At 38.7% G+C, this 22,551-nt stretch overlaps 1 protein-coding gene across 2 annotated transcripts in view; it reads right to left on the bottom strand.

Annotated features, from left to right (window-relative positions):
• banp (BTG3 associated nuclear protein) overlaps window positions 1-22,551 on the bottom strand; it is a 45,911-nt gene that overhangs the window by 10,260 nt on the left and 13,100 nt on the right. Inside the window, exons 8-11 of one of the 2 annotated variants that reach the window (XM_079603594.1) lie at window positions 21,058-21,219; window positions 17,456-17,583; window positions 14,345-14,416; window positions 12,774-12,824 (exon numbers count right to left, since the gene is read on the bottom strand). In XM_079603594.1, coding sequence (XP_079459720.1) covers window positions 12,774-12,824; window positions 14,345-14,416; window positions 17,456-17,583; window positions 21,058-21,219 — 413 coding nt within the window. The remainder of the gene's footprint in view (window positions 1-12,773; window positions 12,825-14,344; window positions 14,417-17,455; window positions 17,584-21,057; window positions 21,220-22,551) is intronic. The other variant, XM_079603595.1, reaches the window with a different exon arrangement.

The following is a 22,551-nucleotide window of genomic DNA, read 5'->3' as shown; positions in this document are numbered from 1 at the left end:
TTTCAGCGCAAATCCTCATCCTTTCGCGTCGGTTTTACCATATCAATTTCAGCACGAGTCCTCATCCTTTCGCGTCGTTTTACCATATCAATTTCAGCGCGAGTCCTCATCCTGTCGCGTCGGTTTTACCATATCAATTTCACGCGAGTCCTCATCCTTTCGCGTTGTTTTACCATATCAATTTCAACGCGAGTCCTCATCCTTTCGCGCCGGTTTTACCATATCAATTTCAGCACGAGTTCTCATCCTTTCGCGCCGGTTTTACCATATCAATTTCAGCGCGAGTCCTCATCCTGTCGCGTCGGTTTTACCATATAAATTTCAACGCGAGTCCTCATCCTTTCGCGCCGGTTTTACCATATCAATTTTAGTGCGAGTTCTCACCCTTTCGCGCCGGTTTTACCATATCAATGTCAGCGCGAGTTCTCATCCTTTCGCGTTGGTTTTACCATATCAATTTCAGCACGAGTCCTCATCCTTTCGCGCCGGTTTTACCATATCAATTTTAGTGCGAGTTCTCACCCTTTCGTGCCGGTTTTACCATATCAATGTCAGCGTGAGTCCTCATCCTTTCACGTCGGTTTTACCGTATCAATTTTAGCGCGAGTCCTCATCCTTTCGAAGTTCATACAAAGTGGATTTGTTTTCACAGCACAGAAAACTGTGTCTTCTCGACAACACAAACCAAACACTTCAGGTCTCAGCTACAACTACAGTATCTGATGGTGGGTCAAAGTAGATGTTGTTTGTGGCAGTGAATACCAATGAAGACCATATCTGGCATTATGCAAATTTGTAACAAACATTTGTAGATAAGTTATGGTAGTGGGACTGGAATCGCTGACGACTTGTTTCGGCTGTTCAGAATCGATTTCTAATTTTGGGAGACAATACCTTTATTTTGTCGTTCACTTCGATCTTTAAAACTTTGTTAAAAAGCATAATAGGAGCACTTTAAGAAGACTAGAAGTAAGTTTTTTTTGTTTATCAGTACAGCAATTCGGACATAATCCAAAGGAGGAAATTATCTTAATCTGTTCAAAGGATTGTCAGCATGTATTTTGTTTCTTTGCAAATCTTTAAACAATTGTCTACTTGCTGTTTCAGGATTAAACAGTGCAAAACTATGTAACTACAATATAAAACTGAACAACAGCTTGAATGCTTTTGCTTGTTTGCCAAGTCTGAAGTTTCAAGATTTCTAGGATCTGGCATTTAAGTAAGTGGTGGTGCAAACCAAATTCAAATCAGGCCAGGGATTTACTACATTACCCAAAAAAATTGCTTTTGCATGTGAAACTGATTCTGCCATGTGTGACACATTCAAGCGCTCATCATAACAGTCCGGTGGAAGGCCCAGGCTCCAGCTGTGCTCTCACAAACACATCTCCATCCGGTGCCAACTCATCGCAAAACAGGCACATGCAAGCAAAAACACTTGCATGATCGCACATTGTGTTTGATTGCCACAAAGCAAGCTCAAACACATCATTGATTACACATCATCTGACCACTAAATGCGCTTTGATGTGGTCACCATGGTTTTGGATCCTCTGACTTCTTTTCAATTACTGGTGCTGGTCTCCAACCTGAACTCGGAGTCAGTAATTTCTCCATTGCAGCAGTTGACCGTTTCCACATGCATTCAAAATCCGCCATCCGGGATAGAATTTAAATGAAACGTGAACTTCAGACTAAACACTAATCGTTAATCATTACAATTCTTCTGCGACTCCACACGGTGACACCTCTACGGTTCATCTTGTCGACATCAGCGCCAGTGTAGGCATAAACAATCAAATCTGAGTCTCCCCAAGTGGGAACAGAACTGCCATGCACTCTCAATTAGGAGAAAGAAAATCTGCTTCACTGCACAAAAATCCCACAATAACCCCTATTTCAGATCCAGTTCGTCTCTGCCCCTACCCCAGTTTCAAGTGCAGACGTTGACTTTGAAGTCATGAGTCAGTGGCATGCTTTGAGTTCATAGAAAACCCATGCGGTGCCCACCCTGTCTCCAATGGCATGGAGGAAGGATGCCAATTTTGCCACAATGACTCCTTTTTTGATGCTGCCAGTCAAATCATGTGGAAATAATTAAGAAATAATGTTGGGTTGGTTCAAACAGGATAAAACATAATTCAAAAATACATAAAAAAATGGATTTCATACATAAATTGACTTGATACAACTCTTCTATGTTGAGCATGCTTTTAATTTCTAAATTAAAATTAATTTTGATAATTTTGGTGAAAAAGGCAAAAACTTCAGGGTGATACAACTCTCTTGTCATAATTAAGAAAAAGCCTCATTAAAAGAATGAAATTCTAGAGAAGAATAAGTAGTTATTATTTCTTTGAAGAAAAAAAACCTGTTTCACTACTAATTAACATTTGAAAATGGGAAAAATATTCAAAAACATTTTTTATGAAAATACCAGGTTAGCTCAGGTTGTAAATGTGGCCAAAAATCTTAATGTTTTTTGTGAATTAACAATGTATGCTGTTTTAAAAAGATAATATATACTTTTTAGCTTGAAAATACATTTGAAAATGTTCTGGGATATAATGATGTGTACACTCACATGTATTCAAGATGTAAGGAAAATATGTCATTACTTTCTCCTTGATTGCTACACAACAGTACATTTTTAGAGTTGAAAATGGTATAAAAGTGTTTCAAAACCATATTAAACCAACATGAAAACAAAAGTTAATTTCTAAGAAATTAGACTACATTTTTCTTTCCTATTTGCATGTGTTTTAAAGATTTTTTTTATGGTGGATATTCTTGTATGTCATTAACCCATATACTCTGGTAAACAAAGAATAGCATGAGAACAACTGAAGGATGGCCCAGCAGGTCTTAAACACAAACACATGCACAAGTAAGTACAGAGATAAAGTTATTGGGAACAAGAGTAATTCACAGCTGAGGGACATCTTTTTAAACTTCCATCACTTATCTGAACCAGAAAACTGCAAAGACACACACATGAGGCACCAACTTGGATACTTTTTCATGCAGACAATCATAAAAACAATCAAAATAAAGTTCACCGCTCGCTGAGAATTCATCTGCCATTTTGAAACCATCCGTCAGGCCTCATAAAAGAAGGAAATGCACTTTTTCCACATTAAAAAGTGCGTTTTGGGGATTTATCCATTGAATAATACTTGTCAAAGCAAACACGACTACAACAGCAGGAATTTTAAAACTGCAAGTGAGGATTGTTTGTATGCTCAGCTGTGCGACTTAACACAATGAGAATTTTATGATGCTGGGAGAACGTCTGCAATCGTGTAGCAATGAAAGCTCGTTCTCATCGGTTGACTTCCGGCCTCACAACTGTTCTCAAGACGATCTCCACTCCACCGCTGATCGGGAGAGCATGAGAACGTGGTTCCAAAACAATCAAATAAAGTAAAGCTAATTCAAAACACACATCACATTGGAGACGCACACTTTGGCTCTTGAAGTCATCCAACAGTTACTACAGGCGAATTTGTTTATGAGGCTTATGTGTCACTAATCTTGGCCAGAAAAAGGTAAAATCCAAAGGAAAAAACTGTCATGATGTCACAACGTGTATTCCGAGTTAAACCGGTGTGTTCGCATGAGGTCTGCTGACTTTGACAGGAATGAAAGGGCTCGTTTGAGACATTAGTTATCTGTGTTCTGTATGTCATTAGTGAGTAAATAAAACTCTCAGAGGAAACAGAGTAAATAACCAAGCCAGTTCAGGGCTTGAAATCGGTCATTGGCTTCTCCGAGTAAGTAAATCGGTCATTGGCTTGTCCAGATATAAATATTTCATTTTTGTGCGTGTAAATGTATGTAATTTATTCTGAAGCGATATTCTCATCAGTGTTCTATCAGCTCTTACATAGCATATTTGTGATATTTCCCCCCTTTAAGTGATTTCCAGGGCATTTTTTCTTATTACTTATTAATGCATGTGTCGTCTTTCATGTCAATTTTTTTTTATTTGTTCAATAAATTCAATTAGAATAATAAGACACTATAAGGCCAATCAAATGAAATCCATCTTTCCACAGCAGAAGCAACACTGAAGCTGCATCTAAAGTGGCTTTCACACACTGTTTAATACAGCTCAGAGGTGGCATGAATGTATTTAAACTGAAAAATGACAACTGCATAAATAATGTTATGAGATTAATGTTTTACGTAATTCTTAAATAAACTAAAATATGAAATGGTGGCAAATATACAATGATACTTCTAAATAGGAAACTAAACTGCCAGTAGGTTTAGTTATTGAGTCATTCACTCATCCGATTCGTTTAAACGGCTGATTCGTTCAATAATGAAGCAAGTTACTGTCTTTATGAATGGGTCATTGAATCATTCACTCATCCGATTTGTTCAAACGGCTGATTCATTCAAGAATGAAGCAAGTTACTGTCTTTATGAATGGATCATTGAATCATTGACTCACCCGATTCGTTCAAAAACACTGAATCACTTAACTAAATACCACTTTGTGTTGCTCGGAGTTGCAGCTGTTCTGCTATGGCTTTATTTGGAAACAATTTTGTTGGCTAAATAGAGCAAAAACAGTCAGTTGTGTTAAAATTAATTGGATACAATACTGACTTACACAATTAGTGACTAACTATGTATGTTGTTTATTGAACAGCTTTTGATGTCACATTTGCAAATGTGCTGGTAAAAATCCACTTGTCTCGGACAAAAGTTAATGTTGAGCACCGCATTTGTTTGTCTTCTCGTTAATGACTGGATTAAATTCACATTAAAAGGTATTTGCAACTGAAATAGATAATGCCCTTTTCTCAAGGGTCTTCATGAGCTAACCAACCCTTGTGCCCAGCCTTGTTTCTTTCAAAAACAGCCAAACTTCAAATCTGCTATCTCTATACAGGCGAGCTGCCAAACAAAGGGTTTAAAAATTGGCAGACCAAGTCAGGATCTGCTGTCAGCTTGGGTTGATGGGACTAAAAGCAAACAGGAAAAAAAGGACCCAGAATAAATCTTTCTCTAAAGTAGTAATGCTTTCAGCAGCAGAGTAGGACAGCAAACACATTGAGGAACTGGAGCAAAGACAACGAGGAACAAAACAACAGCAGCTTAATGCAAAAAACATTTCGTTTGGGACCTCTTCGATACATAACAACCAACTGTGCAAACATGCCATTGCTCCCAAGCTCCATTTTTCTTTATTGGCTTTCCAGTGTTGTCTTCTGTGCATACGAATCTCAACTAGCTTTAAATGATAAAGACATTCAAAATCATGAAAAGAGTATGAAATTGGTTAAGCTCTGACATTAAGCTTGATGAAAACTGGATGCTTCTTTACGACTAGATATGCAGGTCGCAAACAATTTTGGAAGAAGAAATTTGATTTCTTTTTTTGCACAGTTCAATAAACGGTGTTGTGAAAGAGGTGAGCTTCCCAGCAACATGTACAGTTCCCTCATACCCTCAAGAGTTGTCAGTATGACGAGAGAAAAAAAGTCTCTCTGGAAAGGTAAACACTTCCGCCCAATTTCTACATGATTCCAACAACTTGCATCTGGAGCGGGCCAGACCTAAGCCAGGACAGATGTGACGGCCTAACTGTTCTGAGAGAGAGAGACAGACAGACAGAAAGAAAGACGGCCGACAGGACGTTGGACAAACTGAGTGAACTCCTCAAACCATCTGAGAGTCCTACATCAATTCCGCTGCAAAACCTCCCACAGACCGACAAATGAACTTAATAATAATAAAAAAAACAGTTGTACATTAAAAGATAAGTCTAAATTTGTATCCGAAATTTGTTTATTTTACCCCAACAATGAACACTATCGAATGAGGATATCTGCAGTCATCTGAGCTCAAAGACTAATTCCTGTTACATGAGAACGTATTTGCAACATTATGAAAAAGTCTCCACACAAACAAGACAGTCTTATAAGATACAGCATTAGGCTTGTGTGGATGGTGTTATAACTAATGTCTTCTTAAACATCAAATTGTCTTTTTATTTCATAAATTAAAAAATTCAAATTTGGAGGGCTGCCATTATCAATCGTATTGTATCCGCACAAAGTTAACATAGCCTTGAGCCTGGAAGCAGATATAATTTCTAATGGATATGCAGTTCCAAATAATTAAACATCGCATTACATCACTAGTGTTGGAACAGTGCAGGGTTTAGCTCAAGTCATCATCAAATGTTCATAATGCTATTCCATCTGCTTCATTTGAAAATCACAAGGCCACTGATTGTGGTCAATCTAGACCTCCGCACGTGTTATGATATTAGTGATGTTGAAGAAATGTAGGGTTTAGCTTAGTCATCATCACCAAGTTAGTTTGAAGGGACGCTCAAAAGGAAAGATATTTGGAATGAAACTCAGGGCAAGGAAGCTTGGGGCAGGAAGAAGATTCAAGGGCAAGAACAAAGTTTAGAAGGAAGATTAGGAAGTTTGAAAGGAAAGTAATAATGTTTGGAAGGAAGCTCAAAACGGGGGATGCTTGGAAGGAAACTAATGAGGCAAAAAAGAAGCTCATTGGGAAGGAAGGGCAAGAAGGGAGATCAGCTTAGAAGGTAAAAAGGACGGACGTTTCGAAGAAAGCTTGAAAGGAATGAGGGAATCTCAGAAGGCAGAAAAGGGCAGGAAGCTTGGAGGGCAGAAATAAGGTTCGGAAAGGAAGATTAGGAAGTTTGGGAACTGGAAGGAAGGATGCTCTGAAGGAAACTCAAGAAGCTTTCAGGGAAGGAAGCTCAGTAGGAAAGGAAGGAAACTTTGAAGAAAGGAAGGCAAGGAAGATTGGGAGGAAGCTCAAAATGAAGGATGCTCCGAAGAAATCTCAGCCAGCAGAAAAGTAACTCAGAGGGAGGGAAGCTTGGAGGGCAGAAAGGGAGATCAGTAGAAAGATGAGGAAGCTTAGAAGGAAGGGAGGTCAGGGATCTTGGACGATAGCTTAAAATGGAGGTAAGGAAATTTGGAAGGAAGAAGTAAAGCTAGGAAGAAACCAGACTTGGAAGAAACAAAGGATGCTCAGATAGAAGCTTGGAAGACAGGACACTCAGAAAAAAGGAGGCAAAAACAGACGCATGAAGGAAAGCTAGGAAAGAAGGTATTGTTTTACAGTTTCTCTCCTGTTACTAATGGTTCAAATTAGAGATTCAAAAATGAGCCTCATTGTATAACATTGTACAAGTATGACTTCCATGGCCGGATTGGTTGACAACCAACTTAAACTGCAATTTTAGATAGCTTCAAATCCTAATACTCCCTAAATCACTAACAACAACCTTAAATATGACCCCTGTGGCAGATTGAGATACTACTCCTCTTGCCAAAGCAATCTTTTACAGTGTATCCAAAGAAAGGGATTAAACAGACTCTGCACAATTCATACGACAGACACAGATCTATAAGATTCCTGATTCAAAGAGCAGACGGAATCACATAAATAACAATTTTACAACAAATTTAACGACATGCAGATAAGCCGAGCTGCAAAACTTGTTCTTGGGAACAAAGAAATAATGCTTGCTTTAGTGTTGGTGTCAAAGTGTCACGTCTTTTTGTGTGTGTGTGTGTGTGTGTCGTATTCATTATGTTTCTAATTAAACTGCTGAATTGACAGGCTATGGTGAATCACTCCATGTGTTGCTAACTTGTGAAATATCTGACCTTGGATCAACCTCTGTGAGGAGACGCACAGTCCAGTCCCGCCTCCAAAACTTGTGTTTTTCCTCAACGTTTTCAATGTTTCCAATGGAAAGCATCTCAGAACAACATAAATTATGATGACTTGATGATTTTATTGCCTCTTGTTCATCAGACGTTTTCATTGCATCCAGCTAGCGGTGAAACAAAAGGTGAAATGCTCACAAAGACGATTCCTTGTGTCACAAGCGTTAATGAGGAAAGGCAAGTGACTTGTGTACATACCAGTGTCCACCGACAACAAATCTTGCATCAGCTCCATGAGAACTTCTCTCCATTATATTACCAAAGGATTTTCTGGTGAATATTTGCGAGAAGACCTTTGTATCCCTGCCATGACCACATTAGCTTCCAGAACTCCACTATCACGACCCAAGACAGGCAAGAGCATCAACAATGCATTGAAATACAATCCCCTCCATTAGGACACAAAGATCACTGGGATCGCAAAAAGCCTTGGACCATTTTATTTAACATATTTTGTTTTATATCTTGGGGGAAAACATTGTTCCAATGGAGGTAAAAAGGGTAAATTCATTTAGGAGTCTGAATTGGGAATAAAGCCCCAAGGTTGTGACAACAACCTTGAATCCTACAGACTTTAGATCCTACAGCAGGTACTTAATGGATGTGAGCTCTGCACACATCTGGTTTCAATACTGAGATAGAGGAAACTTGAAGTTCTGGATTGTAAATGGGCATAATTGCATACGTACCAATATAAATATACACACATTTTACAGAGGGAAAAAGTTACATCAATTGAACACACAGATGCAGCTTTGTGAATGATATTTAAACTCCTGAGCTCATTTTTGTCTTGTCCAAATTCAATAAAACAACAAATCCAAGAAAGCAGATTTGAAACAGATCACAGTAGTCTTTCCTTTACTCTTTTTAAATTTGTTTGAATTTGCAGACTTAGAATAAGTCTTTACTGGGTCTGTTTCTGGTGCAGTCTGAATTTGCAGTGCACACTGTCAGATGTGCAAATAGTGTTAAAAGTCTATAGGTAAATTAAGGTTTCTTTCAAAACATTGCTCTGTTTGCTTGAGAGGCCCGACATGTCAACTTCAGACTCTTTCAGGCCTGACTTTAATTTGGTGCTACATTTTTATCAGCTAGCAGGGACACAGAATTGCTTCAAGGTACCAAGATACACATTTCCAAATCTAATTTGGAGTCAAAATCTTAAACTATGCGTAGCTATGCCTAAACTATGCAGTTTAAATGCTATTTATGTGCATTTTATGTTTAAAAATGTTACATTTTAATGAAAAAAAGCATTTTTAATCATTCAGCCTTTTTTCAGAGACCATAAAAATACAAAAGTGCTCGGTGCATACCAAAAAAAAAAGTGTACAGTGCAAAAACGAAACATTTCTTGTATAAAACTGTTAAAATGATCAATGCATTTAACTTGGATGAGGACAAATTCCAAGTATGGGTTGCCATACTTGCCCTTCACATCACTTTTTGTTTTGGTTGCTCACTTTACATAGGCAGACCGTTCCTCTCCAAATTAAGGGGTTCTTGGTTGCAAATAGCCTCTGTGAGACTATAGACTCACGAGCTACTGAGATACAACCACACTGCTACAGCGCTGTGCATATATCTATTGTGCTCGCAGAAAGCTCCTGAATAATTCAGCACCGAAGTGGCTTCACAATCTGAACATCAAGTAATGCACCAAAAGGAGCTAAATCTCTCCCTTCCTACTTCTAAACTGGTCAAGGTAGTGTCTTGCAGCACCGTACCGAACCACAACTATGTGCACAATCTCCCTGTGGAAGTAGAAGTAAATAAAGAACTCTTGTTGATAGAAAACACAAGGATTGAGAAGTTTCAGTAATAAACATCTGCAAAAGTCTGGTCTGAAGAATTTGCGAGCACAATGTGGAACTAACCAAATGTACCAAGTAAAAACTAAATCTCCTCAGACTTCTCACCCTCTTTTCGCTCTCTTCCCTCTCTTCCCTTAGCTTTCGATCTGTACCTCTATTAGATGTGTGGGTCAGATCACAGGGCAGGAGAGGGGGCATCAGATAAGAGCATCCCAAGAGGTCGCTGACTGATTTAACACACCGTTAACACTCCTTCACTTTCTCTCATGAAAGACTTTCATGTGCCGACTGTGTATTTGTTTTAGATAGTGGAAGGGGGCTAAATGATAAGGCATGCTGTTATAGACCGACAGCCTGTAAATCAGGGGCTCTTCCCCTTTACGGCAAAGAGACATGGCGGGCAGATGGGGATGTAAAAACTTGAATACAATTCAGATACTCTTCTTAACCAGGCGAGTCCCTTAGGATGTAAGGAACTTCACACTGCTCTTTTTACGAGATGGTCAGTACAGACTGTCTTTAAGGCGAGACACGGCCATAAGATTCTTTCTTATACGACAGGCTTAAATATTGTTGTCATACCTTGACAGTTTCGACTGCTAACTCTGCAGTCATCTTCCGAAGCGTTACGTGATGTTGCTGTGACGTCTACTATGGGTGTGATATATTTAGTTTTTGTCATTCCACCTGTGTGATGGACATCATGGACTGTTGATGTGTTGTTTTGGATGTTATGATCAGTGATGGATGAAGCAATAATGAGTTTCGGATGTTAAACAGTGTGATACCTGGATTTTAAAGCATATTTTGTCTGTAATTCATGGCTTTCAATAGAAATTAGTGGAATTTTGCCAGAAAAATCTTGTCCAGAGGGATCTGTTGATGTATCCTTCTTGGCCTGATTTATATGACATTGTATGCCTAAAAATAGGGCGGAAATAATTTTTTTTACAGCTATTGGTAGTATTTTCTGATTTACAGGGTAACAAAAGGAGATATTCATAATCCCCTCTGATAATGTCTTTTCATTGAATATGTCAACAAATATGTCAATATGTTTTTTGTTTTTTCAATGGTCATATTATGGAGTTTTTCGTTTCCTTGCCACTGTTGCCTTTGGCTTGCTCAGTTGGGGATATTCAATTTAATTAATCAATGAATAATACTATTGATTAGCATTACCAAACATGGACGTTTTATTATTATTTTAATAATTTAATATTTAATACTGTGAAGCTGCTTTGATACAATCTGTATTGTGAAAAGCGCTATACAAATATTCTTGACTTCAAATTCGTATTCGTATTCGTACTCATATTCGTTACTTCAAAATATATGCAAATATAGCTTGATCAGCATATTTAAACATAAAATTACAGAAAACTTGCAATAATTTTTTTTCTTGAAACGCCATGAAAGCCTAAATGATATGTGGACTATGTTCCAAGTTTCTGTGTGACAAACAGTAAATATTCTCTAATATTTACTGTTAGTTGCATCAGGTTTGATGTCAATAATGTCCAAAATAAAAAATAAAAAATAAAAACACTACAGAAGAAAGTCATACAGATTTGGAAAGACATCAGGCTGTATAAACAATGTCAGAATTTTCCTTTTTGGGTGAACAATTCCAAGAAATTCTGAAATAACGCCAAAAAATATGAGTTACCTCGCTAAAAAGTGATCCATATGCACAACAGACACTGTCCTGTATGCTTAACCGTACTGTTTTTGTCCTGACTCAAATCCTTCTTCTGAACTGTGACCCCAATCCAAATTGGAGTCATAGTACACCATTATGATTACTATATATCAAACCCTAGTCCATGAAACCATCTCAATTAGGCCGAGTGGCAACGTATCTCTCACGGAGGAGCTTCGGAGGCATAAAAGGAGGAGCAATGACAGTGAAGGACGAGAAAGGACCAGGCCTGTCTTAGGCTTAATGACATTTTCTTTCACTCTTCCTTTTATGTGAGTTCATGTGAAAGCACAGATAGACATTGTCTTATCCATATTAGTAAGTATGTTGCCCACACATACTTTGTCTATGTGCAAACTTTGGCGGTGGGGACTGAATGCCCCCTTATATCTATGATCATCTGGGCTCCTTTTACACTATGGGCGATATGCCAGGAATAATTGGAAGAAAGGAAAACAAGGCATTTTCTCATTGCTACTGAACAGATGAAAACTATCATCATAATGAGGTATGTTATGGGTGCATGAGTGTGTGTAAAACGATAGAGCTGAGAAAATGGCTAGAAACAAAATGCTGATAAAACGGCAACTAGATCACAATTTAATTTTCTTAAGAAAAAGTGTGCAGCTTCCGCAGACTATGTTCATCCACAATGCTAAATGTTGTTATATGATTGCTAAGATTTGGGTTATTATAGAACTAAAACCATAAAAATATTTTATGTTAGTTGAAATTAAATAAATGTTCACTGAAATAAAACAAAAAATACTAATAAAATGTACTAAAATACCTAAAACTGGGAAAAAAACTATACAGACATAAAATAAATATAATAAAAATGACAAAAACACAACTGAATTACAAAAAGGAAAATCATGAAAAAAATGATTTGAAATGGACTCATGGACGCACGAGTCTCTCAATACAAGGTGCTGTCACATGTTAGTAAGGAAGATAAAAAACCATCTTCCGAGCGTAATTCCCGCTCATTTGCAGGGTCTGCTTGACACACACACACATTTGATTTGGCTTCCTGACACAACTGAGAGTGCTGGAACACGTTCACACTCACACACACCAATTTGGCATTTCCAATCCACCTAACCTGCATGTCTTTGGACTGCGGGGGGAAACCGGAGTAAACCAACGCTCACATGGGGAGAACATGCAGACTCTACACAGAAAGGACTCCTGGCTCAAACCGGGGACCTTCTTGCTATGAGGCGACAGTGTTACCCATTGAGCCACCGCCACCCCAAGGAAGATAACAAACATGGATCCAAAATTGTGAAGTCGAGTTTGTTTGTGTGTGTGAAATGAGCTCATTTCAACACAAGTCTCTGTTGCTTTTTAGCCCTGTTTGATCTAAAAACCCTCTTTGATGTGATGGAACTGAGCTGAGAACCAGGAAGTGCACACTGTGCCAAACATTTTATTCTCAGAACAAACCAAAGAACGAGAGAGGACACAAGAAGATGCTGTCACATGGACACGGACCAATAAATGGGAAAGGCTACCTACATTTACCTGGCCATCTTGCCCAACATGCACTTGGTGGATCTGTAGGTTGCCCTGCAAAAGAGGAAAAAAATAAACATATTAAAATTTCAGCAATCGAATGAGGTACAAATTAGTGTCCAATGTTTTTTTTCAAAAGCATTTAGGGCTTTTTTAGGACGGCATGTGACAGTGTAAAAGATGCGAGCACAACGGAGTAAGTGTAGTACATATTTACAAAGAAAAACAATATAAAAACGTGTTCTGGGTGAACAAATAACACCTTTTTGTTGTGATAATTATTAAATACAGCGTATCTAACATAAAATTAACTAGCACTAAAGTAGCATTAAATGTGTGTATCCTCATGCTTAAAATGGTCATTTTGGTCTATCCTTCTCAACTGAGCCCAACAACTCAATAGGCCATGCCACATTTTTGAATTTATATGTAAATTTGTAATTAAACATTCATTTTTTTATTAAAAACTAATTTTAAGTATCAAAATTTTAGTATTTAGCTGTTCAGTAACCCTGTTACCACGTGATTTTCCATCATTACAAAAATTAAAATCATTTGAACCCTTTCCAGAGCCGGAAGATGACAATAATCTCTATTAATATTTCCCAGATTTTGCTAAGTGTTGCATTGTTCGTCAAGCTCACCCATTTAACCCTGTTACCCTAGATATTGTAGGAAAAAGATGAACAAATTAAATGAAATTAATTGAAAATTAACATTTGATCCAGTTTATCAATAACAATAAACCAACATCTGGCCCCAGTTTAGCTAGCCCCAACTGTGAGCTAATTTTTACACTATTTTTTCATATTGATTAATTATTCCTTTTTTATTATTTAATTTTTTTTTTTTTTTAAATCTAGAAAATAAGGAACCAAAGTTTAGTAACAAGGTTGAAAATATTGCAAACTGAAACACAAAATCAGTGATAAAACTATTACACCAAAGCAAAGTTTCAATCATGTTCTCCATCTGTCTCTAAAACACACACACCTGACAAATATCTAGATAAAGGGAAATGGTCTTACGACGGCTCATTTCCTTTACAAACTTTCTCAGATAAATGGTTTTGATGAGGCGGGCCAAATGTATTACAAAGACGGTCTTTGTGAGTGGAGGTTGGATGAAGTGGCACGCTGTTGCTAAGCTCTGGACTCAAAAAACAAACAATATCACTGGGAATTTACCAAAAACATGAGCACTGAAGTCTATGGTCATCATCAATTTTTTTGTAAACGAGGACAGGAAACGCTCTACAATTTTTTCTCTCTTCCTCTCAGGATGATGGATGGATTTGATCAATACATTGTTTACATATTTGCGGATACCTTTAAATAATCCCGTTCAAATCTGGGACACTGAGTACAAATCAAGAGCCTTCAAAATCAGGGCTTAGGGAGATTTCTCAGCCAAAGATCATACAAAAATTGGTAGCTAAGACATAATTATGGATGGGTGCTGAGGTTTGATGGATCAACCCCCTGAGACCTTCATTTAGTAAGCACAAATGAGGAGTGGAGTGACTCAGAGGAAGATGAAGGAAAAACAAGAAACCTAAAGGGAATGATGTGTACCTCGCTGTCCTGTGTGATCTGCACCTGTTCCCCCTGTGGCACCTGAGCGATGTGGAGGTGTCCCTGCGGTATCTATGAACGAAAAAAAGACATTTCAAATCTGATCAAGCTGTTGTCAAATAATTATGTTTGACAATTAAAAGTGTGACAATATTATTCAACTGTGTGTTTATAAAACGGTTAGTTCCAATCCTTGATTCTGATTGGTCAATAGCTGTGTTTTATTCACGATAAAACACGGCTATGACCGCTTCACCCAACGGTTCTATATATCACTACACAACACCCCTAGCAACCGCTCTTAGCAACATAAAAACATGTTTGTTCTCATTGATATTGTCCATTGAAGCTATAGTAGAGTATTGTGAGAGATCGAGTGAGCGAGTGTCTCTGCATTTACAGAAGATATAGCATTTTCCTTCAGGTCAGTCCTATATATTCATAATAAAAAAATCTGTTTGAATGTCCGTTGTGATATCTTGTCTTTTTAACAGTTAAGGGGTTTTCCCGTGCCCGTAGTCATCTGTCAGTTTCGTCTTCCTTCTCCGTGATCACAAGTTTGAGTCCTTTCAATGTAAAAGTCTTCTGACTGACTGACTCATAAAGACAGTGTTTACTCCATCTATTGGCGAAATAATGTGTGTAACTTCTGTTGCTGTTTACAGTCAGGGACTATTTTTTCCAGCGGAAGGAAGGCTTTTAGTGATTTTACTTCATGAAAGTTGCATAGATACATATTTTTCGGCTTTAATAGTTGTATTGTGTGGTAACCGCTTTATAAAAGCAATAAGGTACTCGAGGCAAGTGGTGTATCGTGAATAAGTCACGGCTGAAGGGGTCGCAGGAACTCCGCTTTGCATTGTGCCTAACAACGCCCATCAGCCGTGACTTATTCACGATACAACACAGCCTCGAGTACCTTATTTCTTACATATACACACACTATATGGACTTGAGACACCTGACCATTACACCAACAGGAACTTTAATCGCATCGCATTTTAGTAAATACATAAACATTAATATGGAGTTGTTCCCACTCTTTGCCGCTGAGCTATTACAGCTTCCACTCTTCCGGGAAGGCTTTATACAAGATTTTGGATTTTTTTTCCCCCATTCATCCAGTGGAGCATTTGTGAGGTCAGGCCTTGATGTTGGACGAGAATCTCTGTTCCAGTGCATCCCAAATAGGGCCGTGTATCGATTCAGATGACCCGATTCGATTCAGATTCGCAAGATCTCAATTCGATTCGATTCAGTGAATCATTTTCACCTTACCACAAAAAGTAATAAATGAATAATAAAGATTTTGTTTTTGACCCATGTATCCTTGGCGAGCCTCAGGGATGAAATTTCACGAACTGACTTATTGCAAAGTTGGCTTCCAATCACAGTACCATGCTTGAAGTCATTAAGCTCTTCAGAACGACCCATTTTTTCCACAAATGTTTGTAAATGCAGACTGCATGGCTAGGTGCTGGATTTTATACAACTGTGGCAAACACCAAACTTTCTAACAATCCCAATGTAATCATGTTTTCTAATAATAATCATGATAAAATGACTGTTGACTTCCAGTAAAATATTTACTGGAGTTATTGTATCAGTTGCTCGCAAGTTCGTCATTGCGGTATGGAAACGATGCATTTTTCCACAATTAATGTGATGTGTTCCCAAACATTTGATATTATTGGTTTTGTTAATCAGTTTTTTTCCACCACTGCTTTCCCAAAAAGTGCATTAAAAAGTCTAATTTCGGAAAGTTTATAACAAGCGATCCTTCAAAACCTAAAAAGAGCGTGTCATTGTTTGCCGTATCTGACAGGCTTAAATTATCGATTATGTGCGAGTGACAAAGACTGAACATTTGAGAAGCCAAAGGGCTTGACAAAAACTGACCATTGAGTGGTTGCCTCTGAGAGTACAACTATTATGGTTCGGTTCAGGGAGATGTTACACAAACAACAGATGACAGATCCGTTTCTGAGTCCGCAGAAGCCAAGAACTCCTCCGCAGATTTAACTCTCTTGATTGTACATTGTGTATTCAGAGTTTTGATTGTGCTGTCACAATGCATGCGGATTATATTTCGGATGGTGTGTAGGGGTGGAGATGACCTCATGCAGCTGTGAAAGTCAGAGATCATGTTTAGGTTCTCAAAAGAGGCCGCATGATCGGGCACAGCGGAAATTCTGCTGCTAAAGCTCCATTAAATGCTTGCAGGGGATTGGCTTTTCCACAGAGTATTTGCACTCAAGCACACAGAGTTCAGGGAGACCCAGACCTTCTTTCAAAAAGATGTTTGAGTGTGTTGATATGTTTGTCTGCGCAGCTGACACGGGTTTGAAATGAACGGGTGTACATGTATTACGTTACAAGATGTGTGGTCTTGCAAATGCGTGAATTAAGCCAGATATTTGTGTTTTGTGAAGAAAAGTGGTGGTTGTCCATGCAACCTTGACAGTAGATATTTAATATATACCGTATTTTCCGGAAAAAAAAAATCATTGTTTGACTGGTCCTGCGACTTATAGTCAGGTGTGACTTATATATCAAAATTAATTCATACTGACTGAGATGAACCAAGAGAAAACATTACCGTCTACAGCCGCGAGAGGGCGCTCTAGTTGGCGGAGTTGTTCAGAAGCGACACCGAGGAAGAACTCAATGGATTCAGTGTTGTGGGATGAGATCGCGGGAGCTTGGTGAACTTGCTTACCGGTAACTTGTTGGACTCGCTGGCTAATGTTAATTTAGCCTATTCAGCCTCCCAGGTACATGTTCTTTATGCTATTGTGTCGCTGAATAACTATTAATGTGTTACGTTAACATACCGGACACCTTCAGCCTGTTGTTCTGTGTGATGTTGTGCAGCTGAATAACTTGCCTTTCCAGATTAAATGTCTGTTCTTGGTCTTGGATTTTGTGAAATAAATTTCTAAATGAATGCGACTTATAGTCAAGTGCGACTAATATATGTTTTTTTCCTCTTCAAGATGCATTTTTTGACTGATGCGACTTATAGTCTGGAGCGACTTATACTCCGGAAAATACGGTATTTATATATATATTCGTGTGGGTTGGCCTTTTGGATTACATAAATATACTCACAACTTGCACCTGTCCGTCTTCTCCAATACGATGGATCTGGACTTGTTGTGTGGCTCCAGCCAGAGCGTAGTGCAAGGCCTGCTGGGTAGACGTCTCGAGAGCCGACGTCTCTGCGGCCGAGACTCCATCTGTTCGAGGACACACATAAACAAGTTTATAACACAGTCCAACTATGTGGGTCAAACCAGAAAGTAGAGAGACTGGGTCAAATCGTGTCAAACAACTGGTTTCAATAACAGAAGATGCTCAACTGTAACTGCCAAACACACACACACACACACACACACACACACACACACACACACACACACACACACACACACACACACACACACACACACACATGCTTAAGTGAGACGAAGATGAAGAGAGAGAGAGAGAGAGATAGAGATAGAGATAGAGGTAGAGAGAGAGAGAGATAGAGAGAGAGAGAGAGAGATAGAGAGAGAGATAGAGAGAGAGAGAGAGATAGAGAGAGAGAGAGAGAGAGAGAGAGAGATAGATAGATAGATAGAGATAGAGAGAGAGAGAGAGAGAGAGAGAGAGAGAGAGAGAGAGAGAGAGAGAGAGAGAGAGAGAGAGAGAGAGAGAGAGAGAGAGAGAGAGAGAGAGAGAGAGAGAGAGAGAGAGAGAGAGAGAGCTGTCCACAGTCTGTTCCCCGTCATGGCGAATCTTGGATTTCGGTGTTATCAGACAAACGCCCTTTGGCATACACATACTCTGCAGAATTTGTACGAATGTGCAATGTGCGAAACCCAAACAAATGTAGAAGAGAACACACGATAAACAAGGTTCTCACAGCCGGAGAAAAGCAAAAGAGTTCACATACACACCCTGAACTTGAGGAAAATCCCTTCCGACTGCTCTTGGATGTGATCCAGTGCATCTGCCAGATTAGAGCGTGTTTATACAGCGTAAATGATCTCAAAATACACAACAAGGGCTCTCGACCTAGCAGCCCAAACACACTCGTGCCCTAAAACTGTACGTAAACCCAACCCCTTAGTCTAAACAACGAGTATTGCTGACATGCTACAACAGCCTAGACGCTTAAAACACACACTCACCGCATTTCTGATTAAAGGTCGTCAAGTTGTCTCTGGAAAAATGGTGCGGGTATTCATTTACAAAGTTTAAGTGATTTTAAATCATAGCGAAGGGCATATTAACAGGCTAACGTTACTAAGAGGAAAAAGCACAAAATGTGACACTGCCGTTCTGTTAGTTTCCCCAGACAGAATGCGATCAGAGACTATGTTGGGTCTTTCCTAGGTTGCGGCTGAAAAGTAAACCGGATTCAATTTTATGCATCTGAAAGATCTCCAGACCAATTTGTCCGTTAGCTTGCCAGTTTTTACTTCTTGGCTGCTATCGGTTAAGCAATGCCCAAATAAAACAAAAACAACTGTGTTTGATGACTCTTTTTTGGCAAACGGTATGAGCATGGATCTGAAGATGGTTGTTTGATGAAATTGCTGCAGCTTATTAAACATACAGAATTTTGTTGGATTTGTCAATATGTATAGATGCCTCATTAGTGTTTGCTTCCAATATGCAAGACATCCGCCATATTGGAAGGGTCAAATTGGTTTCATAAACACCCGAGAGCATCTTGACTGTTCATGTGCAACCTAGTTATTCAGATGTATGAACTATGAACATCTATATCTGCAATAGACATTAGCAGATGACTTTCACAGCTTTTAGTTTATCATTTATGTGATAATTCTGCATATGGATATTTAATTTAGAGTTATACATAAAAACAAAACCGGCACATTCTCACCTCTGAAAGGTGATCCCATTTTATCTGGAATTTATAGCCATGGGCTGCACAATGCTGTGACATTTTCTATGAAAAATCATTGATTTCTTAGTGTGAGTGATGACCAGCATCATGTTAACCGTTCCAAGATGGCGGACGCATCGACATGTCTGGAGCGGTCGAATGTGGCATCTATGAATACATTTCTATGGGATTTGTGGCCTGGCGGTTAGCAAACATGCTAACAAAAATGGTATGGTAATGTTAACAAATGTTTATTTTTTATAAAACAGCTTTGATAATTATCGTACAGTGTGGGGATATTGTTGTTTGACAGACATTACAGTTTAAATAAAATAAATACAGAATTTTGTCAGATCCATGGCTTAGCGGTTATCATACAATTAATCATAATGAAACCGCACGCGATTTGGCAAGGACTGCGATTATTATATGCGCAGCTTGTCAGTGCAGCACGGCTCTGTGATCAGTAGTAAAAGCTCCATATGTGCCCCGTAGACGCAGGATAACGCACGTCATTCCCGGAAATCCCTATAGGCATAATTCTTTTGCTGTAGCTGAATAAACAGAAGATTGAAACGCTTTGATTGATTTATTAAATGTTGTCTTTTGTTGGACAAGAGGTTCTCAAATGCTTCTTGGAAAGATGTTTGACACACAAGAACAAAAAGCTCATTGGTTCTTGCAGAAGCTCAAACGGTCTGCGTAACACGAGAATGAACCTCATTGGTCCTTGCACATCAAGCGAACATGCTTGAGCTTCCGTTTACCACATCAGATGTGTGCGTTGATGAATATTTATATGTGAAAAGCCTAAATTAAATCTCTTCATCATATAAAGTGATTGCGGCTCTTCAGAAGATTTTTTGACTGAACGCCCAATTAATATGGATTAATTTTCTGATCTCTTTATGAACTTTTTGAAGCATCAAAGTTGTAGTTGCGTAGCTGAAAAATAACTTAATTTGTGTTCAAAAGATGAACAAAAGCCTTATGGGATTAAAAGGACATGACGATGAGTAAATGATGACAGAATTTTAATTTTTGGGTGAACTATCCCTTTAAATATGATTTTTTTTTTATATATATACAGAATTTTGAGAGCTACAGCAAGGTTCGCAGATTATTTTCTCCATTCCTGCACATTAAAAAAATAGATATTTTTGCTGTCGGACGGAAACACTTTGTTCCTTTCATAGTCCACATGTTCCTCACACTTCGATTTTGGTTTGAAAGAAGGCTGAGCACCAGTTGGCTTGTTCATAAGCTAAAAGCGTTCTTAATCAAACGCAGGGAGGCCTATTCCAGCTGGACATGGACAACAGAAGGAGGTGAAGCAATCGTAAGTCTATGGACAATTGTGGAGAACCAATACAGGATATTTGTGTTAGTCCAAAATGGGTCAAAGGCGAAGGCCTGTGAATCTCTGAGAGGAAGGGACAGGACGTGAGGCGTTGTCCTGAGATTAGAACCATCTGTTAGTTGAGGAAACATCAGTCACATAGTTTTTCTCTCGCACACAAACATGAGTGTGCAAATAAACACATGAGGGTGCATGTGCGCGTAATGTACACGACGTTTGCACAACTGGACACGAGGTTATACACATAGCTAATTCGATGGCCAACTAGCACATGGTAAGACAACTGCGTGCACACACACACACACACACACACACTCGCTCTCAGCATATGTTTATGTTCAATTGAACACAAACCAGCTGGGCCTAGACACTTAGCATCAAAATCAAAGAGAAACAGGGCTTGTAAGTTTCGCAAGAGACAAAATTGGCGGGAAAGGGTGCAGGGGTCCATACCTGAGCTGTTCTGCGAGGCGGGGGTCCGTCGTGAGAAACTCTTAACGGCCAAACTCTGTCCTCGCTGCTTCCGACGCCAAGCGGTTCGACACTTGGAATCAATGCTCTGCTTGATACGGTACCAGTCGGACTCGGTAATGGTGAACTTGTAGAACAGGTGACCTGGTTGCACATAGACAGAGGCATTCACAACATTGATCCCAGGACAAAATCAGGCATGAAATAAGGGGCAGAACACTAGCTATGTTTCCATCCAAAGTTGTGAATTTAAAGGGATATTTCACAGCTGGAAAGATTAATGTATATTTAAATTGGGTCATTTATGTAGTAGAAATGTGAAATTATTTTAGAAGTTGGTGCATTCTAGACCAAATTTATTTTTGGCTCAAGTGGATGAAAGTCAACAACTCCCAGAATGCATTTGCTTCGCTGCCCTACGAGGCCAAGCCACGCCTACCGGTTACAGAGGCCAGTATCGGAAGAAATTATACAACTAGGTTACTAGTTGACTCGAAACTGAAAAGACGTTGTTTTATCGTGAGTCTTTGTGACGATTTAGTTGATCAATTCATTTAAATACTGATCGGATTTATATCCGTTTTGCGGAAAAAAAAACTATGGGCGTGTTGAAAACATGCAGAACAAGCTCCTATTACTGGCTGTAGTCTCTCGCCTCTGGACAAAAAAGCCTCAGATGAAGATAAATGACGATTGTTGCGTCATTGACAAAGTGACAAAGGTTGTTTGACAAAAACACAACTGTTTATTAAATAAATATACAGAATATGTTCGAATTCTTGTTTTTTAACAGTTAACACACATACTTTAAATATATGATATAGTAATGTTTGCAAATGAAAATGGCCATTTGATCAAAACAGTTCAATTCAACAGGCTTTTTATTTCAAAAACATTTGGCATTATTTTACTTCCATAGTTGCTGGAATAGACCAACATATTGACGTGACAGAAGATTTGCTGTGAATGAGAGGAGCGGTTAGAGACCTTACTAATTATCTCATGTGGGGAAAATAAGTGTGGAGGATGAGGCAGGACCGCAGATGAGCTACTTGAGTACTGAAATGATTTGAATTAGACAGGACAAAACTGAATTAAACTGACTCACATAAACTGAACTGATATGATCAAAGATCAGATTTGTCACAGACAGGGTTTGGAACACATTGGCTTCAAAACTGGTTAATTACAACAACAACAACAACAACAAAACCGAATGATTTTCAATACTTTTCATTGAATTTAAAATATTCTGCAAAACCAGTGTGGTCCAAATCCAAAACAAATTAATCTTATGAGCTAGTTCTTTTAGTGAATCAAAACCATACAGTGCTATCAGTGTCATCAAATTCCCCAAAAATGACTCTTATGAACTGGCTCTTTTTAGTGAATCAAAACCACACAGTGCAATCATTTTAACATGATTCCCAAATGAATGACTTTTATTAGCCAGATCTTTTAGTGAATCAAAAACAT

The sequence above is a fragment of the Phoxinus phoxinus genome (assembly GCF_949152265.1).
Source record: "Phoxinus phoxinus genome assembly, chromosome: 25".
NCBI lineage: Eukaryota > Metazoa > Chordata > Actinopteri > Cypriniformes > Leuciscidae > Phoxinus > Phoxinus phoxinus.
Note: the sequence above shows the minus strand (reverse complement) of the source record. Positions and strands in the feature narration are given on the sequence as shown.